Source organism: Daphnia carinata, chromosome 7 (assembly GCF_022539665.2).
Source record: "Daphnia carinata strain CSIRO-1 chromosome 7, CSIRO_AGI_Dcar_HiC_V3, whole genome shotgun sequence".
NCBI classification, from domain to species: domain Eukaryota; kingdom Metazoa; phylum Arthropoda; class Branchiopoda; order Diplostraca; family Daphniidae; genus Daphnia; species Daphnia carinata.
Genome location: NC_081337.1, coordinates 10003643 through 10030895, shown reverse-complemented (window position 1 = coordinate 10030895; position 27253 = coordinate 10003643). Strand labels below are relative to the sequence as shown.

The 27253-nt window shown below is 40.7% G+C and overlaps 6 protein-coding genes across 14 annotated transcripts; 5 read left to right on the top strand and 1 right to left on the bottom strand.

The window, feature by feature from the left end:
* The first annotated feature begins 510 nt into the window (after positions 1–510).
* On the top strand, positions 511–3360 carry LOC130695774 (uncharacterized). Its single transcript, XM_057518869.2, has 8 exons — positions 511–1199; positions 1724–1973; positions 2048–2115; positions 2179–2351; positions 2418–2519; positions 2579–2620; positions 2888–3032; positions 3102–3360. The coding sequence occupies exons 1-8, from the start codon at positions 863–865 to the stop codon at positions 3269–3271; spliced, it is 1287 nt and encodes a 428-aa protein (XP_057374852.1). The 5' UTR covers positions 511–862; the 3' UTR covers positions 3272–3360.
* Positions 3361–4359: 999 nt separating this feature from the next.
* Positions 4360–9316, top strand: LOC130695090 (PI-PLC X domain-containing protein 1-like). 2 transcript variants are annotated; one of them, XM_057518252.2, is made up of 7 exons: positions 4360–5052; positions 5428–5540; positions 7414–7810; positions 7867–8021; positions 8083–8211; positions 8286–8542; positions 8604–9316. In XM_057518252.2, the coding sequence occupies exons 2-7, from the start codon at positions 5432–5434 to the stop codon at positions 9159–9161; spliced, it is 1605 nt and encodes a 534-aa protein (XP_057374235.1). In that variant the 5' UTR covers positions 4360–5052; positions 5428–5431; the 3' UTR covers positions 9162–9316. The 2 variants fall into 2 exon arrangements, with proteins under 2 accessions (XP_057374235.1, XP_057374290.1); XM_057518307.2 differs by lacking the exons at positions 7414–7810; positions 7867–8021; positions 8083–8211; positions 8286–8542; positions 8604–9316 and adding exons at positions 5732–6883; positions 6993–7215 and having other exon boundaries at positions 4361–5052.
* Positions 9317–11618: 2302 nt separating this feature from the next.
* Positions 11619–16971, bottom strand: LOC130694816 (aryl hydrocarbon receptor nuclear translocator homolog). Of its 3 annotated transcripts, none has more exons than XM_059496023.1 (12): positions 16701–16971; positions 15572–15726; positions 15163–15240; positions 14883–15040; positions 14493–14813; positions 14329–14421; positions 14028–14267; positions 13645–13954; positions 13225–13569; positions 13078–13154; positions 12933–13010; positions 11619–12859 (listed from the first exon to the last, which is right to left on the bottom strand). In XM_059496023.1, the coding sequence occupies exons 3-12, from the start codon at positions 15201–15203 to the stop codon at positions 12630–12632; spliced, it is 1893 nt and encodes a 630-aa protein (XP_059352006.1). In that variant the 5' UTR covers positions 15204–15240; positions 15572–15726; positions 16701–16971; the 3' UTR covers positions 11619–12629. The 3 variants fall into 3 exon arrangements, with proteins under 3 accessions (XP_059352006.1, XP_057373935.1, XP_059352007.1); XM_057517952.2 differs by having other exon boundaries at positions 15687–15726; XM_059496024.1 differs by lacking the exon at positions 15572–15726.
* A 230-nt stretch (positions 16972–17201) lies between these two features.
* On the top strand, positions 17202–18488 carry LOC130696266 (NF-kappa-B inhibitor-like protein 1). The gene is made up of 2 exons (XM_057519391.2): positions 17202–17591; positions 17649–18488. Exons 1-2 carry the CDS (start codon positions 17282–17284, stop codon positions 18434–18436), a joined length of 1098 nt encoding a protein of 365 aa, XP_057375374.1. The 5' UTR covers positions 17202–17281; the 3' UTR covers positions 18437–18488.
* Positions 18489–18937: 449 nt separating this feature from the next.
* Positions 18938–22530, top strand: LOC130699095 (mitogen-activated protein kinase p38b-like). 4 transcript variants are annotated; one of them, XM_057521463.2, is made up of 9 exons: positions 18944–19228; positions 19287–19470; positions 19543–19689; positions 19755–19867; positions 19946–20067; positions 21018–21097; positions 21469–21547; positions 21644–21817; positions 22052–22530. In XM_057521463.2, exons 1-9 carry the CDS (start codon positions 19122–19124, stop codon positions 22129–22131), a joined length of 1086 nt encoding a protein of 361 aa, XP_057377446.1. In that variant the 5' UTR covers positions 18944–19121; the 3' UTR covers positions 22132–22530. The 4 variants fall into 4 exon arrangements, with proteins under 4 accessions (XP_059352013.1, XP_057377446.1, XP_059352012.1 ...); XM_059496029.1 differs by lacking the exon at positions 21018–21097 and adding an exon at positions 20703–20782; XM_059496028.1 differs by lacking the exon at positions 21018–21097 and adding an exon at positions 20298–20377 and having other exon boundaries at positions 18945–19228.
* Positions 22531–23004: 474 nt separating this feature from the next.
* On the top strand, positions 23005–26946 carry LOC130686666 (hippocampus abundant transcript 1 protein-like). Of its 3 annotated transcripts, none has more exons than XM_057509808.2 (12): positions 23005–23178; positions 24029–24124; positions 24184–24246; positions 24877–25119; positions 25183–25401; positions 25471–25584; positions 25835–25919; positions 25979–26078; positions 26222–26330; positions 26396–26563; positions 26625–26748; positions 26826–26946. In XM_057509808.2, the coding sequence occupies exons 1-12, from the start codon at positions 23092–23094 to the stop codon at positions 26921–26923; spliced, it is 1506 nt and encodes a 501-aa protein (XP_057365791.1). In that variant the 5' UTR covers positions 23005–23091; the 3' UTR covers positions 26924–26946. The 3 variants fall into 3 exon arrangements, with proteins under 3 accessions (XP_057365791.1, XP_059352008.1, XP_059352009.1); XM_059496025.1 differs by lacking the exon at positions 23005–23178 and adding an exon at positions 23659–23899; XM_059496026.1 differs by lacking the exon at positions 23005–23178 and adding an exon at positions 23659–23899 and having other exon boundaries at positions 26859–26935.
* The last annotated feature ends 307 nt before the right edge of the window (positions 26947–27253 follow it).

Below are 27253 nucleotides of genomic sequence, written 5' to 3'. Positions count from 1 at the left end.
GGTTAGAACGACATAGCTCACGCACTTGCAGTGAACGTTGTGCTTTCTTGTATTAAGACTTGACAGGTATCATAATGGTGCACGATAAACCATAATCTGGAAGAATTCAGTTCAGGAATTATCGAAAAAAAACTAATTTTCCTATAATCCTGCGTGTTCCATCGTGCCTCCCATGATTGGCACGCTATTCTCTTCTAACTGAGTTGTTGTCCAGAAACTGGTATGTTGTTGGTTGCATTGTCTGCAGCAATAACACTGCATCGTGGAAAACAAGAAACTCGTTTGTCGTTCAAGTGATAGTCGTTTCATCACTATTTCCTTTGTTGTCTCAACAGATAGCGTGTAAAGCTGGTGCAAAGAGTATCACAAAAGCTGGGAAAAACGTATCGTGACCGAGGCTTAAAAAGTTCACGTCGATTGATTTCCTTAGACAGTAGGCAGAATCATATGAGGCTATATACCAAGTACAAGAGTCCCCTATTTCGCCCTCTCCGTTAACTCCGGAGTAGTGAGCCGGATCAAGTAGTAGGTAGCGCGAGCAGGTAGGAGTCAGTTGTGCTTTCAATTTCAGCCAGTCAAGTCGCTCCTAACCGTGACAGGCTTTCAAAAAAGTCCATTTGAACCTTTTTCTCCCACCTTTTTCCATCCATCACAACCCCAAGTGTTAGTTTGCATGGTAGCGCGAGCGATTGCCTTATTATTTACGCCAAGTTTAGGGTTCGATGCGCCACATTGTTCAACGACGCTGACTCTCTGGTGGTAGATCCCCATGAATTGGGCGCTCTCGTCTATAACACTGTGCACGCACTCGACGACGGAGGTGCTTGGGCGATAGCAAAAGAAAAAAACAGAGTTGCAAAAAATGTGGTTTCGAATCGCCTTTACTATTGTTGCCGTTTTGAGTGGCCATAGCCTAGCGGCTTTCCTTCTCGGTTACACGTCCGAATCGTGTGACGATCTTAAGCCCCATCGAATCCCTTTCGTTCAGGATGTAGTCGGACAAGCGGGCGCTTTTCAACCAGGCCTCGGATCGAATGGACTACCGATAAACGCACCAGGTTTCAATCGACCTAATCCTAATGGACCTGCAATAAACGGGCCAGACGGAGTCAACGTTCAGCCAATTTTGATGACGACGGTGACTCCTTATAGGATCTTTACAGTGGACAATCGCTACAAGAAAGGACGCGCACTTGAAGGTACTCTATTTCGAAAGAAGGGTTTTCTTGATTTTACATTCAGACTGCATTAGAAACTGGCGATAGATATACTAGAGCGGCAATATTCCTTTTGACCCGATTTTTCTTAGCAACCCGAAACGTAGACGAGACGCATGAAGTTTATGGATAGGATTGTAAAGCACCTCGTTCAGTATCGATCGAGGTAATTCAGAAGCTGGTCTCAATGATCTTTTGACAACGTCCAACCACAGTATCGTGTAAATAAGTAAAAAGATTTGGTCTGGCGTTACCTTGACTACGCAACTTCAACACAAAGATGCAACAAAAAATCGTTGCGTGCCATACAGCGCCGTTTCCCTGACGAGACCACTGAATATGAATGATTGTTTACAACGACCAACTTTAGTTAATTCCCTTTGGCTGGCAACCCTCCGATGCAAACTGCACAGTTCAATAAAACGAAGTCCTCTTGTTCTCCACTAAAGCTTTTAGAACATAAACGATAACTTGTGTTATTTGCGTTTTGGATGTTTTGGCAATAGTGAGATTGGAAGGTCGAGAATATTTTGAAGCCTTCGTCATGGAGGCTAGGGCAGTTGGCGGAGGACCTACTAATAAATTACCACAAGCGGGTGTTGGGCGCTTTGTGAGTGCTCCACGGACGGCCATGTTCTTAAGTTGTAGGGACCGTTCATCGTCGGCGGTCGTCAACGCGCCAAACCCTCTTCGCATGAACAATTTGACTTTTACGTGGGAAGCACCATTTCAAGACGTCGGCGACATTTATTTCATGTAACGAGAGAGTTCCTTACTACCCGATTTTTATTGATTTTCACGATCCCGTTTTTTTTTTTTTACGCACGCAGAGCTAGTGTCCTACTGGGCGATCGCTATTGGGTCTTCACTTCAGAGAGATTACTCAGCAATCCGTTTCGTGAGTGGTATCCATAAATCGGCCAAATAATAGGTTATCATATCAAAAATTGTATTACTGTAGCCGGAGAGCTGGTGGGCTGCGGGATACGTCGTACGTGCGTGCGTCTTTGCGGTTATTACCAATCGAGCCCGATTTGTTCGCTGGATGAAGCCGAGTACGTCCTAATCATCGAAATCGACCCGTCTCAACGTGAAACTCAAATCACAATCGGCGGGTACATTCGGGACCCGCAAGTACGGATAATTTCCTTTAATAAACAGTTCAAAAGCCTTCAAGTTAAAAACGATTGTTTTCGCTAGACTTACGTCGCGTTCGGGATGGCGTACAGCGACTTCTCGTTGACCGACATGGATATGAGCGTCTGCATGTTGGACCGTGGTAGAGTCACTCTTGGGCACTACGTAATGTTATTGCAGATTATTACCGTTGCTTCTTATTTTATATATTGTTTTTATTGCAGTATGTTAAACAGGAGATATATCCACCGTTCCCTCATGCTGGCGTAAGTATTTTCTTTTGTCTTCTTGCTTTCTCACCGGGCCAACCCTTTTCTCATTGCAACTGCATTATTATTGCTATCATCATCGTCCCTCTCCTCAAATGGCGTGACAAACGACCTCTCCTCCCCTCTTATGACACAATGACCGTCATCAATCTCCATGACGTTATGTCCCAGTTGAAATTTACGATCAACCTGACGCAAATTAGTGTGCACGCCAACTACTGGTTACCTACGAAAATGAGTCTTTTAAAATATTTTATAACATAGATAATCGTTCCTGATTTGACGGATCTGGATAACAATCGAATTTGGTGCCGGTTTCGACGTCCGTTTTTACCTTACGGTCCGACTAGCATCAACCCAACTCGTTCCATGTTTCATTACTACTTTAAAGGACCCAAAAACGATTCGGGTATGAATAAAAGTTTGCTATTTTTTAAAATTACAGTTATTTAAAATTGGCTCTTTTGTTCATTTTTAGGAATATACCTGCCGGAAAGTATATACAAAATGAACATTTCCCCACGACAGTACAACATCACGGAATTCTATACGGACGTACAAATCAGTAACAGCGCGTTTCTTCCGGTTGCCAGGCATTTAGTCGTTTTTTTCCTACTCTTAATAGGACTTTATTCAAAAGATTTTTGAAACTATTTTCACGATCAAACAATATTCTAATCTTATGGTACATATATTTCCCCGTTTATAAAAAGCACCCGCACAATTTTTGTCAAATATTCCACGTATCTGCTAATTAGGCAGCAGAGGGAAAAAAAATACATTGAAATGTTCAATTTCAGTGGCCTATTAAAGCGTTTGAAATAAAAAAAAAAACCAAATCTGGCTCGTGCTAAATTATGATTGACGCCCATTAATACCGTAAGCTCACTCTAGACATTATAGACTGACTCCTCCCGGGTTCCATGAGTCGATTGACAGAGGGGAAAGCTTGAAGGGACTCAAACAGACAGAGATCTGGCTCATGAGTTGTATCACACAAGATTGACCCAGTCACTTGATGCCTGTCTAATAGCCATTGTTATGAATTGTGGATCCAGACACAACCGTCAAAATGCCTTTAGCCTTTGTAATACGCCCTAGATTCAGCACCCGTTTGCATTCCAGAGCGTATTGCAATATAGAGAAAAAGCTGCACACGCACAATGCAAAAAAAAAGAGCTATACCTTGTTCAGGTGTTTGGCTTCAGGGAGACTAGTAGGAAGATGCAGGTAATATTGTACCCTTACAAGTAAGCGAATATGACGACGCAGAGAACAAAAGAGAAACAACTTCGAAGAAAAAAGGAAAAAAAAAAAAAAACTGGTAGAATGCCAATATGCCAATAGATGACCGGCATAAAGAAAGGTATAGAAAATGGATTTGAATAAAGTTGTTTTGTTGGATCAACGCGTTCCAGAAAGAAATTCACCTTGGAGGACTTGCTTGCGTCATTTCTTACATATTTTATTCAGGAAGCGATAAATTTGGGGTTTTTTTTTTCACGAGTAAATTCCAATATGTGTCGGACTACCAGGTCACAGCTAAAAGTTCTTCTAGAGTTTACGTCTTCTACGGTTTGAAGTGAAAAAAAAGCTTATCTTGCGTGCTGTCGATAAAAAAAAACAACGCACTTAAAAAAAACACCTCCACCAAACAACAACAACGGAGCAACGAAGAAAAAGATAGACGGGCGTAGATCGAAGCTCTGATAGAAAGCAGATGATGCAGATGGCCAATGGTTTCAGGTTTTTCCTTTTTCGTATTTCCTTTGGACATTGAGTACCAGAAGCGGTACCTACTACCCTATACATTGGTGAATCGTGGCCTTTGCATTGTCAGTGCCGTGATTCAAGGAGTGGCAGACGGATCTTTGTTTGACTAGTGGCTCTGAAACGGTGGCTTTCAATGAAAGGAAAGAAGAATTCGTTTACGACATTATTGATTTGTGATTATTAATTGCTTGGCTCATGTCGGTGTTGTTGCGTGTCCTTGTGCGCAGTGGGGGCGTGTAGGGGTGTTTCCTTCTCTAACGAGACGGGCTGGAAAGAAAAATCAAATACAACTATAATCTATGCACAGCATACAGACACACACTGATAAATAGAAACGAAAGAAAGTGGCTGACGTTTCGTTATCCGTCTCGGAGGGAGGGCCGTGTGCGCAGCCGCGATCGACTCCTCACGGTCCGCGTGTTTTTTCTTTTTCTCATTGGCTAAATTTCCCCTCTGTCGCCCCTACTGACTCTGTTCCTTTTGCCGTTCAATACAACGGGGCGTAGCGAGAACAACTTCTCTCAACAGTTCTTCATCCTCTTCTGAAGGGCAACCATCCCGATCGAAACGCGTATTTTTATTTGTTGAAAATCTCTCGTTCCGCCCAGTGTCTATCGATTTCTTTCCATCAAACAAGCTCGGGAAAATCTGGTCAAGTAAGTTTTGACATTTCTGCTTGTTTCTTTTGTACATTCGCGAATTATCAAGATCTGTTGACTACTGTTCAGACTGGTTATTGCATCGTTTGGATTCTGCCAAAAAGGCGATGGGGTCTCGTTTTATTGTGTCGCTATACAAGTTTTGAATGCGCAAGCTCGTTTGAACAATATCAAAAGTGACGGAACGAATTCTATTATTATAAAATTTATAAATTTCCATTTTTTTTTTTTTGGGGGGGGGGGGGGGGGGGGGGTACAAAGAATAATGATACGCAACTGTGTACGATTCCAAACGTATGCTAAACAAGAAAGCTGGGCAATCAGGAACGCTCGAGTTTTACTTTGTCTTTTTTTTTTTAAAATATTTTCTAGCTGTATGGAAATCAGAGTCTGGGAAATGGCCATGAATTCGTATACGGTGTTCGCGTCCATGCTGTTGATTGGCTACGTCATATCGACACCTCTCCCAACGATCGACGAAACAGGTAAAAAAAAAAAAAACTATTTCCCGTTATTGGAAACTGCGTCGATGTGTGCCATGGTTTTCTTTTTGTTATCACCCATTTTTATTTTTACCTTCCATTTTTTTAAGTTTTTCTTTTTCTTTTTTTTTTTTTTTTAATTATTCTTTCACCTGCTTTTCCCCAATAATTGACGGACGCAAAAAAAAAACAAGGTGGAGGATATCAGGAGCACGAATGGTCACCACTAACAACTAACCACCATAAAGCTAACATAATATCTAATCTATCGGTCGGGATCTCTTCACTGGCCGCGGTCATTGACGGTCAAATCCAAGAAAGACAACTTGAAATTTCGTGGGTGTCTATCGATGGTGGCTACATGGAAGGGGATCAAATAATTCTCTACCAGTATATCTCCGAGGTAAATTTCTGTCAATCCGCTGGATCTGCGGTTGTCGAACAAGTCGTGATTGACGCTCAAATGGCTAACGATTCGTGGGTGCGTCTGAACACGGGCATGCCTCACCTGGAGGCTGGCGATTTGATTGATGAACGTTGCCAACACTATTGGGCGGCCTACGTTCGCCAAAATAATCAGATTGTCACCTGTAACTGTATTCGAGCCCGGCCTAACTGGATGTCGGATATGAAAGACAAGATAAAGGACGTCAAACTGAGAGAGCTGTATTTACCAGGCACTCACGACGCAGCTGCTTACGAACGCTACGTCGGACTGAGTTCTGAAAACATTGACACCAAGTACGCCATTACCCAGGACGAAGATCTCTTTCATCAACTCTCGTTCGGCGTTCGTTATCTGGACATGCGAATCATCTTCTTGCCCAACACACCAAACTCCGATGTCCGTTTTTGGACTCATCACGGATCGTATATTTTGCGACCGCTAGTCAACGACACGGCACTCGTCCGTGAATTCATCAGTCGCACTGACGAAATTGTCATCTTTGACATTCACGGAGGAGACAATTTAGATCAAGAACTGGGGGCTCGTCAAGAACTTCAAAACCTTCTCTACGCAGAATTTGGCGAATGGATGGCACCGTCTAACTTGACATGGGAAGCGACATTGAATGATTTCTGGTCGATGGGAAAACGATTGGTTGTAACGTGCAATGAAACGAATATACTGGGAACCCCATATTTCTGGCCGGCCATATGGCACCAATGGGGAAATGTCAACACTGTCGAAAACTTGGAGACGTATCTAACGGGAGTGATGGAACGAGCCGCTGATGGACAACTGGAAACTGCCTGGTCTGCTATGGCAGAGCTCACGCCAAACACCCTTGATGTCACGACCGATCGACTCGGTGGATTACGCAATGCAGCTGATCTCGTCAATCGTGTGATATACATTTTACTTAACTACATTTTTCACGTCACTTTACTAACATCAACTTAACGTAACTCTTCGATTAACAGTTAATCTAAAAAGGAAATTTCGATGTGTAGGTAACGTAACCAATTGGTTCCGCGAACGGTGGTCCGAATGGGCCACAATTGTATCCCTGGATTTCTTTTTGGGTAGCAACATCGTCGACCTGGCTATTCAGGAGAATCAACGTCGTTACCCTTAACGAAAAAAGTCACGAAAATGCATTTCAAATGGCCTAGTGCGTTTCAAAAAATTCGATTGTTTACACATTTCATCGTTCTTCTTTTGACTTTAAACAAATATGAAAAATACAGATAGTTTGACATTAAATAACAAACTGTATCACCCTAAGATAAGAGGTTGTGGCTGCATAAAGTTCATCTCCGGATTCAGTTTATTTTCTCGCTTGGAACGTCAGATTTACGTGACTATCGCTATTTGATTGTTTGATTTTCGTTTGACGTCACAATCAAAATCAAGTCTATGAATTCTTTTCAGAGGAATGCTGGACTACGCCACTCTACCCACCTGAAAGGCCTAGGGTTTTTCTAACCTTATCCGCATTGGCCAAGAGCATGACAGGAGGCAATATCCAGCAAAGACAAATCGAAATCAACTGGCACGGGAATAGAGTAGTTGCACAGCCGGGCGACTGGATCGGCCTGTACGAGCACGATCCTCTTAACAACCCTACGCTTCCGCTTCGTCAGATTACTGTAGACGGACGCAACAACGGATATTATAAAACAGACGTCCAGTTTGGTTTCCCGACGATAGATCCCCAGCTTCTCATCGAAGATACCTGTCTCGGCTACTGGATTGGCTACATCCGCAATGGGGTCACTATTAGCAGCAATTGCCTCAAAATACGCCCATCGTGGATGTGGCAAAATAGGTAACTCCATCTTTCACGATTTTTAATGTTAATTCGTATCTGAATTTGATTGCTAGAGAAATACTGGGCCCTGTTTCTATTCGCCAACTTTTTCTTCCGGGCACCCACAATTCCGGAAGTTATCGCCCTTACAACGGCCATTCAAGTGATACAGTTTTCATGCGCTATTTAATCTGCCAAGATGAAGACATCTTCCATCAGCTAGCCTACGGTAAGTAGAAAGAATAACACAATACAAATGTGCGTAACAAAAAACGGACAAATTTCATTAGGAATACGCTATCTTGATGTTCGCGTGGGCCATTATCCGGATAGGGAGGATAGATTTTGGTTAAATCACAATTACGCTCGGGTTAATCCTCTTCGTTTCCTGATTGATGACTTGAAACATTTTTTAGAAGGTAGAAGTTGTTTTTAAAAAATGTGACCTCAAACTTGAAGTAATTAACAAACAACTATTTTCGTTTCTAAACAGCAACTCGAGAAGTGGTGATTCTTGATTTCCATCGTTTCCCAGTTGGGTTTAGTCAAAATACTCAACGCAACAGAGAAACCCACGCCCAGTTAGTTCAATTGTTGCTGGAAAAATTGGGCGATTTCATGGTACCATCCAGCTACGGTTCCATGGCATCGCTGAACGATTTGTGGGCTATTAATCGAACGCTTATTGTTGTCTACGCTGACGATTGGACTCGTTCGTCACACCCGTTTCTTTGGCCATCCATTCCACAGGTATATCGTTTTAAAAATGTTATTTGGCTGAAAACGTGAACTTTTATGTATCAATCCACAGGAATGGGGTGACAAAAGAAACGTAGACGACCTTCACAAATACTTGGCGGGCATTGATAGAAAACGATACGATTCTGATTACTTTTGGGCTGCCATGGCCGAACTGACACCGTCGACTATGGACGTCCTGTTTCGTCCTAACGATGGACTCAGAAAATTGGCAGATAATGTAGCAAGAAACGTAACGGCTTGGTATCGTGACCTGTGGTGGAAAACTACCAGCATGACAGCTGTCGATTTCTTTCATTCTACCGACATCATTGACGTGGCCGTCGATGCCAGTCTTAAACGCGTTCAATGTTCGAATTTGGTTGCGACAACTTTAACAACTACCCCGACTACTCAGCACGCAATGGCAGAGGAACGAACGGGGCAAGACAGACGGCGATTTTACCTTGGACCTCGTAATCTTGACATTACTGGAGCGACTATAGAACTGACGTCTAGTCTGAGTGTGACTAGTATGTCACCGAGAATGACGGCACGTAGGAGACGGACAAAAATTACGACGGCTGTTTTAACGCAAAATTTACCACTTACCACTATTAATTCAGTATGAGTCAACATTGTGACATTTGACACCGGTGACGAAAGGATCAAATCCAATTACACACGACCCTTATTTATGATCAATTTACGAGTATCATTGTATATCTATTTACGTTGCTTGTAATGTTCGTTGTTTCCGTGGCTAATAGTACTCGCAACAACCTACCACTTCTCGTTCACAAATTAAAAACGAAATTACACCCAACCCCCCAAAAATGATGTTTCTCCTTGAAACTTGGGAAATGGATCGAATGAAAAAAATCACGTATCACATTGAAATGTTATGATTTCGGGCCGACGGTTAGCATGAATTTAGATTAACTTACGGAGCTACAACACACAATTTCACTCAGGTAAAGTATAAACATCAGAAATCTACACATGACATGGAAAAGCTGAAGAAAACACGCAGTCTGGCTAGCATTGTGCAATTCAAATTCAACAAAGGCAATACGCGATAAGATGAACCCCCAATAAAATTGGTAACACGTTGTCCTACCTTAACTCGGTACATTGTCGACAATGAGAGCAAGAAGGAAGACCGGATTTCAGAGGAAGATTAGCTCTCGCTACGATAAGACGGAAGTACGCAGCACAGAATAAAGAGTACCACTTGAGTCACATCCGTGGTACGCAATACCTTTGGCAACCAGGGCTAAGGTTCAATGTAACACTTCTGCAGTGACCTCTGATAACGAGACAGGTGATGGAAGGCTGGCTCTGCGCAAACGACTGTGCACGACACCAACGTTTCTAAAATATCATGGCTACTCCTGAGGGCAAAATTTTCTGTCTCATCTATTCTAAGTGCATTTTATGGTTTTACATAGTTGCATGACGACAAGGGGATGTGGAACGAAACAGCTTTTTTCTCGGAATGTCTATTTGTAATGACAGGTTGGGTAACAATCATTGATTTTTTTTCTACCTTTGGTAAAAAAACGGGGGTAGGGTAATGTTTTATCGAACCACCTTTTTTTTGTTTACCTATCCCCTTTAAATGGAAAAGATACGCAACACATTATCTGAAAAATGGTTGGATTTTTGTTTTTAAAGTATATTATTGAACACGTAACAAAATAACCTGAGGTGCGGCTACATAGAAGACGGGACATTTGGCTAAGGTTTAGTGGTCATAATCAAACAGTTTCAAAGGACAACTATGATGTGTTGCAATTAAAAGTAATAACACGTAATCCCTAAACAGACAAGGATGGCGTGATAGACTAGATAACATTTATCTGCGTAAAATATCTTCTCCGAGAAGTCCAGAATCATCCGGGGTGCAGCTACAACCGATTGCAACGTCGGCAGAAACGATATTGTGTGGCAGGCCAGTTGCGGGATTGTTCAAGGTGATGATCAACGGTGTCATCAACTGCTTACAGCTACGACCGAAACCACAATGGCCGCAAGCTCCCGAGCAAACGATTTCGTGTATGTTGACAGTGAATTGTCCCAAGGTGTGTTCCTTCTTAACAGTTTTCTTTTCCACCTGGAACGGGCACAAAGTCTTTGGATGTTTTCCCAGGCTGACTAGCTCGTCGACGATAGAAACAATGGAGAACACTTCCTCGTTGACATTTCTCGATGAACGTAGAAGTTTCAATATGTCGCTGATTTCTTTCGTGTTTCTGCTTAGCGGAATTGCCATGTAAGAAGAAGCAAATAGCAACACGGTAATGCAAATGATAACTGAGACGCTAAATGAACGCATCTTCACTGGAACGAAAAAATGTAGAAAATGAGGCAAAATGGCAGTTTTGGTCAATTAGCTAGCGAAGATCGATCCAGACTGAGAAAATTCAGGAAGTCAATAGGTTCTCAAAAGCCAAAGGACCTTATGAGACTTTGCTCGACAAGAAATAAAAAGGGGGAATTCTTTTCAAATTACGTTGCCTACAGTATGCGACAGATAACGTACCGTTGATTCCGTCGCTGATAGCCCGTTTTGGGAAATGTCCACTTTATACTAGTCGTTTTTTTCAGTGTCCACTTTTGCATCAAACGATCAAAATGTTACCTTTTGTTTGTTTTCTGACACCGAGCTTATCTTATCAGATCGATTACGTTTAGCTTCGGTTTATTGCTTGATGTATTATTTTTCGACCAAGGTTTAATTTACACTCCTAAATGTAAACCACTAAAACTGTAACCAACTTGACGTAATTTTAATGACTGAGTAAGTCATGCTGTTCATTTGGCAGAACTTGGCGACGCCCCCAAGCTTGTAATTTCATTTTACCTACAAAGAAGGACTTTAAAGACTCTACAAAAATACTGTAGTTCAAGGTTTTTGTGTACCTACACGAACTAAGATAACAATTCTTCTAGGCCAAGTGCGTTTTTAATCACCTAGAAATTTGTCAGACAGTTCCTATCGAATAAAAAAAAAGTTTTTTTGTTTCATTGATAGAACGAATTGATAAACAATAGGCAAGATAGCAATAATAGGCAACATGACTCATTCAAATTTGTAAAATATATAATTGCATGTTTCGAGCCTACGATATTACGACATTACTAGATCAAGATTGTGCAGCACACAATAGGAATGGGTTCACGTATTGTCTATCCCTTTACGTAGCCGGATGGAAAAAAAAAAAGAAACTATAGACGACGGGTTGGTACACATCGTAAAAGGAATTGCGGGAGGCCGAACAAAAACCATTGCGTAACCCAAACGAGAGCTTGTCAAACGCGGGGATGAGACGCGATGGCTGTGTAAACAAGTCGATCTTTTATCGTCATTTAGCTACGGGAGTTTTACGATAACTACAACAGAGGTGTGCAAATGATAAGACAATTTAGGTTAAGGGGAAGGGTGCGTGCTACGCGATCGCCATAAATGACGATTGTCTAGGCAATAGAAGATGGCCCATTCATTTCGTTTTCCAATACAAGTAGAATTACAAGTGCTCAATGTCTCATGAGCATGCGAATTTTGGTTGATTGCGAATACGTAAAGGACAAAAAAAAACTCGTACATGTAAGAATATGTGCTAATCGTTTTGTAAAAAGCTACCGAACTAAATCAATTTCAATTAAAATTGACAGGAAATAATGAAACAGCATTAATTCTCTCTTTTGAAAAGAAATAGAATGCAAAAAAAAGTGAATCATTTTGGCCCAGCTTTTAAACTATGAAATGTTGGGGTATTGCTAACGCTAGTTTTAAAAAATCGAGAGCCACGTATCGACGTTATCCAGTAAGATAATTTCGTCCAAATAAAGAACTGGAAAGTAAAGCCCTTGTTTACAATGCATAATGCACAATAAAACAAATTTTAATTTTGAAAGGAAAGAAAATGCACTCATATGGCATGCCGCTCCAGCGTCTAGGGAAGGGGAAACACGGGCACATATTTCGCTTGGAGTGCACGGCAACAGTTGTCTAGAAAAAGGGATATACGACCTCAACGATACAAGACGAAGAAGATGAACAGCACGAAATGCAACTATTTGTAGGTGGGCAGCATTACTCGAAGTTAGACGAGAACATATTCAGATCTTCGAAACCTGACGCCCCAGAGTGATCAAGCATCTGAAGCATATCTGTCACTAGCTCAGATCCTTGAGGCGGGTGACTTGCCGAAGAAGTAGTCGGCACACCAACTCCACCACCTGAACCTCCTGGACCCGTTGGGCCTCCGTTGTTAGGGCTAGGTTCAGCAGGTGGAACAACAGGCGACTGCCAGTGCCACAGTCCTATATTGACAGTATCATTAATGTAATTGAACAAGCATCCACAAATAAAAGAAGGAATAATCAGTTATTTTACCTGAACTCTGATGGTATCCTGCTCGACCGGTTGCCGCCGAGCTCCCTAGCTGCGTGTACGTTGGCCCAGAACTTCCTCCTTTAAAGCATCGAGATATATACGAATGTAAAACAAGAATACCATTTTTGTACAATGGAGATAATACCTGGAGATCGCGATGGGCTTATTCCTTCATAAGCAGAATAGCCCGGGGCAGTGGCGTGGGTAGACCAGGCTCCACTTCTAAAATGAAAACATTTTTATAGAAAAAATGATTAAAATTCAAGCGATACCAAATCACTATGTCACTTACCCTGCCGAGGCAGTAGGGCTAGGTGTTTGTTTCGTGCCTCCGCCTGAGGGTAACCTGTTCAGGACAGAGTTGGAGGGACCCTCGACAGACTGCGCTGAAGTTGTCTCGTACTGAGACGAGGTAGCAGCCGAAGGATTGTACATAGTCTGGTTGCTATTCGGTCGACCTTGGCTTTCAGATAGCGACTGCGCATGATAAACTTCACGAGCATTTCTTCCGTAATCTTGGCTGGTATGACCATAAGCAGCCACTAGTCCACTGCTCGCTGCCCCAACAGCCGCAGAATCAACTACCGTTCCTGCAACCTCTCCAGAAACTGATGTATCACCTGTATGGTGCAAAGATCTATTGGGGAAACGACGGTTTCAAAATAAGAATAAAATATTTTAAAAAATATAATCTGACTTGAGTTTGACTTACTTGGCCGAAGTGTTGGTGCAGACGATATATTCGACTTCATCAGTGTAAGGATTCAAGAAAGCAAAGGCTGATGTTCGCAACCAAACCCAGTCACGAGTTTTGGATCGGAAACGATACATGACCGACATGACCTGACCTTTTAGTTTGAGAACTTGCTCGAAACTTTCTTTCATATGGCTGACATCTTCAGGGTGGAAAAAATCGAAGCATATTTTGCCCAGCAACTCTGGTGGTGAGTAGCCAAGCAAATTGAGTGCTCGTTGGTCAACAAAAGTGAATTTTCCATCGGCTGAATGACGCGATATAAACTCTGTGAAAGCAAAAATCATTCAGTTACATCACGATTGAAAGGAAAAACAATTGACAGCAGAATGCTATTTCACCTGCAGCGGAGTTGGATCCAACTAGGTCCGATGTATTTGGTGTAGAGGTAACCTGAAGCCGACCAATGGCTACTAGGCAGCAATGAGATCCAGAATGGGAATCGTCATCGACTCCTCGATCCATCGGCACGCCACTTGGTGGCCAGTTCTTAATGTACCCCGTACAATGGACAACGGCATAGTGATGACCATCACGGGAAGGACCTAAGGCAGAGCGCTGACGTAGTCGATGCAGAGGACCTGAAAGATTAATAGTGTTACATAGACTTCCTCTCCAATTAGCTGGTTTCTAAAAATTTACCTGGAGGAGACGTAAGTGGATCTGGCGAGACCTGTCCTAGTCTCATTCTGCAGATAAATCCTCGTCGGGAGCCCATGCATAATCGCATAGATGCTGTAATGACAAAGATATTTTTTTTATAACACAGAAATAAATGTATAGTCAAATATAAAAATATGTTTTACATTGGTGTCCTTCTTTCTTGACCGTTCCGGTTTTCAAATCAAGAATACGACCGGCGTTGGGTGGTTCTTGAGTTGATAGCTGCTCACGAACCTTCTCAACGTCATCAGGATGTAAGTGGTCGTACAGACAAGATCCGAACCAATCACTTTGTCCCTGGTGGAGAACGGGAGTCACGCTATCGGAAACGTAGATCAAGCGACCAGTGTCGCAAGCCGAAACAAAGAGAAAGCCATCGGCTGCTTCCAGAATCAAGTGTTTCAATTCTTGATCCGTGAGAAAGGATGGCTTATAAGTTCCGTCCGCGCTGGTATTACCAGTCCCTATAGAACCGGATGAAGAAGGAATTTTATGAGCAAGAGTCTAGATGATGAAGAATAACTAAATCAAACCTCGTAGAGCTTTCATGTGCGCTACAGCCATCCGAAGAATAGTCAGCTTATCTGGTTTGCGGGCCAAGGCGGAGCAAGTGGGAACCATATCCGATAACTCCGTGATATAAGCCGTCATTTTGTTGCGCCGGCGGCGCTCTATTTCGCAATGGTTCTCCCTACAACAAAATTAAAGGCGGCGGACAACAGCTGAAGACAAATAGACTCTTACAGACTAATGGGACGCTTTCCTGTTCGGTTCAGACGCCCCAAACTTATACAACTAGGTGCTAATTCTTACCTGGCAAAACGTTCTTTGTCTTGCATATTGTCGTCCTCCATTCTGCCGAATTTGCTGGTACTACCTTCGTCGTCCGAACTAATACACAATTTTCCGTTTATAAAATCAAATGAAAAAACAAAACAAAAAACGATTAAATATAAAGGTGAATCACGTTTTTAAAAAAGCAAACTGTGGCGGGTAACGAAAAGTCAATAAATCAGGAAAAACGTAAATGGCTAATACTACTGGAAGACAGCGGGGTAACATTACCGCATGAATGCGGGTATGTTGTGGATGCCGTCAACAGAGTTCTACAGACAAATTTTTGGACGTCTTGGCCTCGAACGATTCTCAAATCGTGACTGACTTTTTCTATGGGAAGACGTTATAGTAGGAGGAGAAATCTTTTTGTCTGATTTTTTTTTACTATTTAGGAAAACTGTTCTTTTTCGGTTCCGGCTGAGCAACAACAATAGACTCTGACGGTGATCAATCTTCCTCTGTTGGGCGGTGGGTTGAATGAGCTGCGCTCGAGGACTTACCCAAGAGAATCGGGTCGCCTTTTTTGCCGACAGTCTGATCCTGAGAGAAAAACACGCAAACAACACGAAGACATTACGTTAGTTCATTTTCATAAATTACCATCTAGCAAACGTGCACACCATGAACCAACTCGAGAGTAAACAAAAAAAAAAAGAATAGGAAGACGGGGAGGGTAGACAACTTAATGAGTAGATGAACGCGGGATACGAGAGACCATGGGTGAAGAGTACGAAAACGTGAAAAGAATTTCTAAGTCTAAGTCTCATGGAAACGAGATAAAACCGACGGGAGAAGAGAAGAAACGTAGCCTCCAGCGATAGATCCGTGCCCGCGATTGTTGACCCTCTCTGTGGAAAGCAACGCTTTCCTTTTCCCGCAACCAGCATTCAAGCTAACTTTTCGTTTCCCACGCAACTGATAATCGGGCTATCGATAACATGGCAAGTCACCCCAGTTAATAAAAGCAGATTTTGTAATGCCAGATATTCCGTCCATCGACGGCTTCCCTCTTTGATCAACTAATGGAAGATTTTGCATACCAAACAAAGAAACGATCGTGTACTGATAAGCGAAAATAAGTTGCTCTTGCTCCGGGTTCGCTAATGATTTATCACGCGTGGGAATAAGGAATAAACAATACGCGAGGAAAAGCATGGGCCTGACTAGCTGTAGAAGTATTATTGCAAAAGCCATGAACTGCCCAGCTCATTACAAGAACATTAACTGAGCCCAGTCCTACAAAACTAGAGTTCCTGGGTATAGCATGGAAGTTTTAACAAATGTTTTTACAATAAAATTTATCCTTCTACTATTACATATATTCACAAGAGTGCCAATTATAACCTGAAAAAAAAACTTAATTAGATTGTTGCATATCCAGACATCTCTTTGAATTATTAAAACCTAATTGGCATCATGCCAAAACAATTGCTGAGCACTCAGCGATAAACCAAAGCTCGGCAATACAAAGTAGAAAAATAAAATTTCAATAAATTCAAGCCATAAGATGTTACCAGACAGTTGATGAAGACCTGCTAGATGGACGTCCATGAAGGAAAAAGGAACAAAGCTGTCAAAACGTCCTTCTACCTTGGGTTTTTCACGGCACTCCGACGAAGACCTACTCCAACAAAGTGTTTCACAACCTAATATAGTTGTTCACACATAAGCGTATTTTGCTCTTTTTTCTACTACGGCATCAGGCTTTTGAAATATCAGTTTCACCTACGAGGACGAGAAACTAACTTCGCGTCAGGCTCGCCCTAGCGCCATGTTTGATCTAGAGTCAGCAACGTAGCAATGGGTAACCAAAAACAATCAGCTTTTTGTAAAATATCTAACATGCTTCGATTTTTTTCAAAAAACATTCAAATGAGACCTACTCATTTAAAAAATAAAAATTCATAGTACTGTGTTTTGATAATTTGTCAAATTATTTACTGTTAGCATTTTTGCTAACGCAACGCTGAAACCCTAGCAGACGCATGGTTTCTGATCTCACATTCCCTCGTAAATTTTTCTAAGAAAAAACAAGGAAATGTCTACATTTATTTAACATTTCTGATTTTTCACAAATATTTGTTTTCGTAGAACAATGACGCCGAAAATCAAAAAGAGATTTGATAGGCTCGTTATGTGTGTTAGGTTGAATGACATTCAACGGCTAGAACACTACATAAAGCGAAAGAAATACGCAAAAATGCATCTGGACGAGACCAGGATCAACAAAAGGAGAGAAACATTGTTACATTTAGCTTGCAGATTGGGCAAACATGAAATTGTTAAATTCTTGCTGAACAACTTGATTGGAGATCCAACTTCCATGGATTACAAAGGAAACACACCACTTCATGTCGCATTAAAGGCTATTATGAAAATTGATGAAAAAAATCTATATATAGCAGGTAACCTGATCATTTCCAGATTCAAAATAATTAAACTAAAAACAATATTTTATTTAGCTTACAGAAAAATGATACTTGCAAATCTTAAGGAAATGTCTGTGTCACTAACTCAAACTAATCTGAACGGCCAAACAGCAAAAGATCTTTTGGACCTTGCCGATTCAGTTTACCAATATCATTTAGGAGGAAGTGAAAAAAAGGAGGAGTATTCCCAACAAAAAAATGAGCAAGAATGGGAACGAAAACTTGCAGCAGAATTAGACTATGAATATGAAAATCATTGGGGAAAATATGAAAAAGACTTTCTTCAAGAGGACACAGATGAAACAGAATCTTATGACTCCTGGGCTACACGAATGATTTTTGAGCATAAACAGAAAAACTCAGCTCGAAAATTTTCTATTCCATCACAAGCACAATCAAACCATAAGTCGTCGTGGACTGAAGAAGATCAGAAGAAATTTTTGAAGGATGAAGAAACAAGAAGACAACTGCAAAAAACTTCTAGGACAGCCGACAGAAGATTTCTATTTCTTTCTAAACTTAGTATGCTGATTAAGACGGAAAATCCGATTGAAATATCAGACCTCCCGTTTCAGCTCACTGACACTGTTGAATCAATTGGACAAGTAATATTGTTACACGTTAAGGAATCAGAAGATGCTGATGCTAAAAGAAAGGCTTTACGTGAACTGCAGCGCCTGTGGCATCCTGATAAGTTTTCGCAGAAGTTTAGTACGCGGTTAAAAGAAGAAATTCGTGAAAGTGTTTTGAGAAAGGTTACAGAAATCTCGCAGTATTTAAATGCATTTAATTGTGGTACTGAAGCAAATAATAGTAGATAGTGTTGTGATGCAACGTTTTGTAAATTTAAAAAATATAAGATTTTTCGAAAAATTATAATTTTCACTAGCATTAAGAATTTAAAAGTTTTTCATAATTGGTATTTTGAAAGCATTATATTTGAATGTAAACAGGCCACAAGTGCAAATCAGATTTTCTTTATTTCAAGTCCTGTGTCTAGCTCTACCGCTAATAACCCACAAAAAAATTAGTTTCATTGAAGTCCTGCAGCCTGGACGTCCTAAGGTCGCTACAGTTCCTCTGAGTTTCAGCAACCTCAACCAAGTTCCTAGTACCAAGCTGAAACCATATGCAACGTTGGACGATTCCCCTATATGGTTATCTAGTCAATCGTTGGTGTTGATCATTTTTATTTAATAAATGAATTCGAAAGCTGACAAGTACACAATTTCAGTTTACCATAACATAAAAAATATTACCTGCCAAACTGCATTCTTCATTTGGTGCGTATCCCACGAGAAATTATGACCTTAACTTAATCGGTTCTTGTTTCTTGATAGCAGATGGTGCGATTAGTCGTCTGTTAATTGGTTGACTAGTAAAAGTTATACATGAAGTTCCTGTGAGTGTTTTTTCCCGTGTTTTTTTTTATCCTGCTCAACCGATATTGTTTCTTTTGTTTACTTTACCTTGGATGTTTTCCTATACTCATTGAAGACAGCAAAAATGAGAACTGGATTCTACAAGATTGATTTGAACAAAACAGAATGGGAAGTCCCAGACAGCTATCAAATGTTATCACCTGTAGGCTCAGGTGCTTATGGACAAGTGTGGTAAGAATAGGCATTTAAAAACATTCTATAATTTAAAGGTAACATTTCGCATACTCAGCTCGGCAGTTGATTCTAGAACAGAGAACAAAGTAGCAATTAAAAAACTTGCCCGTCCCTTTCAGTCAGCCATTCATGCTAAAAGGACTTATAGAGAATTAAGGCTATTAAAGCACATGAATCATGAGAACGTTATTGGACTCCTAGATGTTTTTACTCCTGCTTCCTCTTTGGCTGATTTTCAGGTACACTTTTGTCTCACTAATATAGAAATATAAATAGTTAAACAATTTTTGGTTAACTTGAAAATATTGCAGGATGTTTACATGGTAACTCATTTGATGGGTGCAGACCTAAACAACATAGTTAAAACCCAAAAACTCTCAGATGACCATGTGCAATTCTTGGTGTATCAAATCTTGCGTGGATTAAAGTACATTCATTCTGCCGGAATTATACATAGAGTAAGGTGTTTGACAATTTTTGTAATGTAATACCATAAACCTAACAAGATTTATCATGGTTAAAGGATTTGAAGCCTTCTAATATTGCAGTCAATGAAGACTGTGAGCTCAAAATTTTAGATTTTGGTTTAGCTCGTCCGACCGAAACAGAAATGACGGGTTATGTGGCTACGCGCTGGTACGAAGTCCTCTCGGCAATATCTTTGATCTTATCTAATACATCTCGCTAAAGTTCACGTTGCCATTTTTTTTCTAGGTATCGAGCTCCCGAAATCATGCTAAATTGGATGCGATATTCTCAAACAGTTGATATTTGGTCCGTTGGATGCATCATGGCCGAGCTACTTACATCGAGAACCCTTTTCCCGGGAACTGACCGTATCCTTTTCAAAAAGAAACTTAGATGATAAGCCACAATCTCTAAGTTGGTTTTTAAACATAGTTGTAAGCCATTAGTATTTGTTAAGTTTCTTTTTTTATTGTGCGGAGGTAAGGAAAGATTTGCGCACAATTGCATGCATACTTTAGACAAAAATAGGTCTGAAAGTGCGTTTTTGAGCTTATTAAACCTTGACCCAACACCCACCTTCACTGCACTATCATCATAGACATACAACAACTGAACCTAATCATGGAACTTTTGGGTAAACCATCAGAAGAGTTTATGGACAAAATCAGCAGTGATTCGGTAATTATTTAGTTTCCTCCTAGCTTCTTACTTACGCCTACATCTTCAGCTTTATGTATGGACTATCTCGAAGTTAATAGCGTTTGCTAGTAGTTTTTGGTCGTTAATCTATTGTCTTCTAATTTTAATTGGCATTCTTGTCTATTCCTTGCAAATGTGCGCTCGGCTTGACCACATAAAGCTTGCCCTCGATCGGCTTAAATTTTCGGATTGTTAAATCTTTTCTCCAGGATCTTCCTTATGTTTCCTTTACTCTTCGCACCTGGTTTTCTTTGCCTTTTTTTTCTGTTGACTTCTACCTATCCCTTTTTGTCGGACCCCATAGACATCGATCAACTGATGCGTATCATGGCACTAACGGGGACGCCAAGTGCTGATCTTTTGGTCAAACTGGGCAGCGACGAGGTATCTCATGTTCATTTATTTTGATAATTTGCAACTAAACTATGTTCGACAGATTGACATTAAATTTCAGTAAGCATGACCAGGGCATGTACGCAATTAGAAGAGGGAAGAATTTAGAAGTTTTTTTGTTTTTTTTTTCGCAATCGCCATGTTTTGATCGGTGTGTGCATTGAGGCATTTGACTATCCTAATTTGACATTCCGAGAATACCTTGACTCACACATTGTTGAAATAGACATCGACCAGTTAACTCGCATCCTCTGGCTGTGTGGCAAACCCGACGACGAGTTTCTTTCCAAAATCTCTAGTGAGGAAGTAAGTCGGAAAGCCATTTTCTACTCCGTCGTTTTCTTTTCATTTTCATGCCTTCAGGCGTTACACATGGGAGATTTTCTTTTCGGTATGAATGCACTTTAATTGTAAGTCAGGTGCTTGCTTGAAAGCAACAAAGGCGATGAAAAAAATTTGTATTTCTTTTTTCAGCCATTTTAAAGCCGTATTTGTGAACGCTTTCCTAACTTTTCAGTGAACTATCCTCATTGTCGAATGTTGATACTTGCTTTTGTATGCAACTTTGCGCTTTTGTCAAGCTATGTTCGTTACCGAATTGAGACATCTTTCTTTGCCGTTTTATTTTGAGCTGATTTTTTATAGTTTTCAAATTTGTAACGTTTATCCTCGAACAGGCAAGAAACTACATACGTTCACTTCCGCCGATGAAAAGAAAGGATTTTAAACAAGTGTTTAAAGGCGCAAGCCCTTTGGGTAACGGTTCATGATTTTTTCTTTCTTTTTATTTATTCATCGTTCTGACACCTATTTTTTTTTTTTATTTTTTTTTTTTTTGTATTGGTAAACTAGCCATCGATTTATTGGAGAAAACGCTTGAACTTGATGCAGACAAGCGAATCAACGCCGAAGAAGCTTTGGCTCATCCGTATTTAGCGCAATACGCCGATCCAAGCGACGAACCCGTATCCCACCCCTACGACCAGTCCTTTGAAGACATGGACCTTACTGTGGAGGAATGGAAAGGTAAACATTCCTTTTGAGCGAAACGCTATTTTTTGCTTTAGATGTGCAAGATAATGAATGCGGCAACTCTTCCTAATGACATGCTTAATCCAGATGCAGTAGTACAGTTGTTCAATGGTTACTTTACCGTATCATGCTGTAAAGAACATCTGGTTTTAATCTGTCATAAATATTTACACAATGGAGTTCATATTAGATCCTAAAACTGATTTGTTTGTTTCTATCGTTCAACAGAACTTGTCTACAAGGAAGTCATAAGCTTTGCCGAAATAATAGCAGTAGCTGGTTCCGAAAAACTGATCGACACCGAGTGAAATACTTCTTTTTTCGTTTTCGACCGTTTTTATTTTGACTGTGTTGCTTTAGATTTTAAACTTTAATTGACATCCTACTGCGTTTGAAATTTGTTGACTCCTTTGAATCCTGTGCGCCTTTTACGACTAGCAATAAATTGTTAAGGACGGTTTTAAAATGCTTCTAAAAGACAAACCATCGAATTATATGTTATTTCATCGTAGGCTGTAATTTGTATCCACCCAGTAAAAGACATTGCTGCAGATGTTTTTTTCCCATCCATTAGTTTTTTTTTTCTCTGATGCCTCCGTCGATCTTTATATATGCTAAACAAAAAGCAAAAATTTATTTGTAGCGTGAACAGCGTTGTCAATGTATGGCCAGAGAAGAAAAATTTAATAAAATTGTATTGCAACCCATCTATCATCGAACGAACCTTCTGCCTTGTACGTCATCTCGAGGTCAGTTACGCGGGAGAGCCTCCCTCGCGTAGCATAAATATGACGTCACGGTTCACGCATTCTCGAGGGTTCCTATACACTCAACGCGATCGGAAAGTGGATGCAAAAAAATAACTAGTGTTGTCTGAGCTACGAACGGTGTTGGTTCGTCATCGCTTTTGCCAAGTTCTGCCATGTACATGAAAGTGCGCGTGCACTCAACGTGATAGACATAGCAAAGGATAGGATGTTTGTCAGCGGGATACTCCCGGCGCCAATGATCTATCAAGATTGCGACCCTGTTGCTGAGGGGCATCAGTCTATTAATAGTTCAGTTGGGTCTGGAAGTTAGATACAACAGCTTGGCTCCAAAAAGTTCTGCGGCTACTATTCTGCCGATGGCTTGAGGCGGGAGTTGGGATTCCTGGCATTTGTTTGCAGTTTGTGCGGTAGCCGATTAGTGACGTCCGTATGTGAGCTCGTGTAGTGATTGTTTCGTTCCATTCATCGTTTCCATTGTAAAATCTTAGTTAAACCAAAATGGATGATATTGAGACAGTAGAAACTGCTCCTCCAGAAAGACTTCAAACAGCTGATAAGAAGAGTGAACGCCCTTACTCGCTCATGGTAAATCTTCGAGTTTGTCTTTAGTATTGTAATATCATTGTAATAATGTATTTTGCCTGAAATTCTTCTTGTTGCAGTTGAGAAAATTTGTTGCAGATGTATGTCATTTGTTTTTAGTTCCAAATACTGGGTCGAATACTGTTTAATGCAGTAACTGCATTACTGGCATTCAATTGCGAGAATCAGATTACAAGCAGACTAAGAGCCTGGAAGTGTCAGCATGTTTTTCTTACAACATACGTGTCATTCGTGGCAACACGTTCATCAGTGGATGACTGTTAATTAAAACACCTTTTTACGTATGTTGAAAGGTGATTTTTAATAGGGCCAAACACAATTTAAATAGTCAATGACAAAGAAATGACTTTTTTCAGTTGGTTTTGGTAGACAGCAATATGTAGAATGTTTACAGACAAAACACAGAAGCAAAGAAAATGCTGGCAACGCTGCTCCGAGGCTGAAAGAACAGAGAGAGTGGGGATCGTTTTTTAGCAGTTGTCTCATTCCAAAAAAGTTTGTCTGTCATGGGTTGTCGAGTTCCACTCTAAAGGCCCCCTTTTTGTTGTTCTATATAGTTTTAGTTGCGGCGTCGAGTATATGTCAAAACTGGATGTTAAAATTTGAGCGTAATCGTACTAAAATGCCCGGGAGGAGCTCGAAAAAAGTCTCCTCCATACTCACAAGGGGCCGGAAAAACTTTTTCAAGGACGGCCTCATCACTGTAAGTTGTTCTTGCTGCTTATAAATTCTTATTTGAACAACTTGCCGTCCTGCCACCTTTAATTAAGACCTAGCTACTAATATTGTCATTAAATCTAGTTACTGTAACAAGTGTGTGGTGTTCTTTAAGGGGTCTGGCATTGGGGAACCCAGTCTTTATCATGCGCTGGTGGTCATCTTCCTGGAGTTTTTCGCATGGGGTCTCCTTACTACTCCAATGATCACAGTAAGTCTTTGTTTCTTCATTGATTCAAGCATGGTAAATAATTTCCACCATTTTCGTAGGTTTTAAATGAAACTTTCCCTGATCACACTTTTCTCATGAATGGACTAATTGTAGGAATCAAGGTATACAAAATTTTGATTATTATTTTAAAGTGTGAAAAATGCTTCCTGTATATTTTTGCTCTACTTACCCCATAACCTACATGGGAGAAAATAGTGAAAGCCAAGATTGAAGCTTTAAGAAGGAGATACTGACAGGGAACACAACCCACTTAGTCTGCCTTTTTGCCTCAGGCTGCTTTCTCTCTTTTTTTCATTGATTAGTGCCTATAGCTTCAAGCAAATTTGTAGACCTGTCATCCTGCAAAAATGCATTGGCAAGCCAACCAGTTTGATTTTTCCTATTTCACCACCAATGTTAAGGCATAATACTTTTCCTAATTACAACTGTTAAAGGCCTTGTGTTGTAGAAAAGTGACCTACTCAATTGATCAACATATAACATTGTATCTTCTGGATATATAGTGGTTGGTTATCGCTTGCGTTTTGAAGCTATCTGCAAGATGGTTGCCTAAAGACGCAAGTGGCACACCCATGTGAAACAGGGTTTTCCCAAACATGTACATAAAAACATCCTTGGAAGCAACTCATGTTAATAATCAAATTCATTGTCAGAAATGAAAACATTTGGAACACAGCTTTTGTATCTTGCGATCATTGATTAAAACTCTGCATATTTTTAACTTAAAACAGGGATTGTTATCCTTTCTGAGTGCGCCACTCGTCGGTGCCCTGTCAGATGTATGGGGCCGAAAATTCTTCCTTGTGGTGACAGTGTTTTTCACCTGCGCCCCAATTCCTTTAATTCACATCAACACATGGTGGTATTTTGCCATGATTTCCATTAGCGGCGTTTTCGCCGTGACATTTTCCGTCGTGTTTGCATACGTGGCTGACGTCACTGATGAGAGCGAACGCAGCGCTGCATACGGATTGGTAGGTTTATCTTTGTCTGTAATTCCATATTTTACGCGCTTTAAATAACGGGTTTTCTTGCAGGTGTCTGCAACATTTGCTGCCTCGTTGGTAACATCGCCAGCCCTGGGAGCTTATCTTGGCCGTGCCTACAGCGAAACTTTAGTAGTAGCCATTGCAACAGCAGTCGCCATCCTCGACGTTTTTTTCATTTTAGTTGCTGTTCCCGAGTCATTGCCTGAGAAAGTTCGGCCCTCCTCATGGGGAGCACCAATATCATGGGAACAGGCTGATCCATTTGCTGTATGGTTTTATCTGTTTTTATAATTTTTCCAAAGTTTTTATCAGTTTTGTAATTATTTGGTTTTCTAGGCGTTGAAAAAAGTCGGCAAAGATAACACGATTTTGATGCTATGCGTCACTGTCTTTCTTTCTTATTTACCTGAAGCTGGCCAGTACTCCTGTTTCTTCGTCTATCTGAAACTAGTAAGTACTACCACTGGATTTCCAACGTTGAACGTGATGTTACGTGTCGTTGCCAAGACACCTTATTTGTTATCTAGTCCCATTGAGGTTTCAATGACAAATTCGTTTGAATAGTTAAAATGCCGAACACGTTTTCCAACTGCCAACCATGAATCTGCAGTTAAAACGTATTTTAATTTTGTTTCGAAATAGTTCTAATATCTTAACTAGACGAGAAATCTCAAGTTTTTATCTTCTATGGCATCTGCAGGTCATGGGATTCTCGGCTGAAGCTGTTGCGACCTTCATCGCCGTAGTAGGAGTCCTTTCCGTTTTCGCTCAGACGGCAGTTCTTGGTAGGAAATTTGCTTTACAAATATCTTAGGTGAGCTTAACCATTTACTTAAAAATTTAGGTTTGCTTATGAGAACTGTTGGAGCCAAAGCTACCATTTTGATTGGATTGGTTTTTGAGATGCTACAACTGGCCTGGTACGGCTTCGGATCACAAATGTGGTAAGAAATCGATTCATGTTATCCTATTACATATATTTCATAACTGGGTTCAAATTTTTAGCTTTGTGCTGCATGTCTTTAAATAATTCATCAGTCAATAGTTCATCAATAATCATATATATATATATTTTTTTTTTTCTTAGGATGATGTGGTCGGCTGGTGTTCTAGCTGCCATTTCAAGTATTTCCTATCCGGCTATTTCTGCTTTTGTGTCCATGCATGCGGATGCTGACAAACAAGGCCTAGTACAAGTAAGTTGTTTTATTTATTACTTTGGTATTTGTCAAAGATAGGTCAAACGTATCGTTTCCTAAAGGGGATGATCACAGGAGTGCGTGGTCTTTGCAATGGATTAGGTCCAGCCCTCTACGGACTGATTTTCTACCTCTTCCATGTCGATCTGAACGATAAGGGCGACAAACTTTCACATCAAAGTTCGCACAGCAATGAAACGACACACATAGAAGATATTTCATTGATTCGGGTAACGATTACCATTGCACATGTTTTTCGCAAATTTTTTGCATCTTTAAACCTTAAATTAGGCTCTTCCGGGTCCTCCCTTCGTTTTTGGGTCGTTCTTAGTAGTCTGCGCTCTGTTAGTCGCCTTCTTCATTCCGGAAGGCCCATTGGGATCAACGTTAAAGTCTAACGCTCGGAGATCATCAGGTTTGTCACTTTTATTTCGGCAGAGCTATGCTCGGCCTTACTATTCCCCAAAGTTAACAGATGAGTTAAAATGCCAGGGCCAACTGAAACACCTGTCGATGGAAATATAGGAGGTCCGACGTCCGTGCCGTTGATGCATCCACTATCGATGGAGGAGGATATTGCGGCCTTGTAAATAGCACACATAACGACGAGATGTCAAGCAGGGAGAGCGTACAATCTGAATCGCTGCTCTTCTCATTTTGTTATTTTGATGGCTTTTGCAGTTGTCGGGACGGTTGAATCTTGACAACGTTCATCGTTAATATGTATTTTGTTGCTGTCGAGTCAAATGTTTTGTTGAATCGGAAAAGCTAGCATTTCGCATTTAGCTCTTCTCTTGATTAAGATATGCCGACTGACGGGTTTGGGATAGCACCATATTATTGATTCGATGTCCTAAGAAACTGTAATAAAGACATGCATGACTCTTTGGCAAACCGGATTCTATTACTGCCGACCAGTG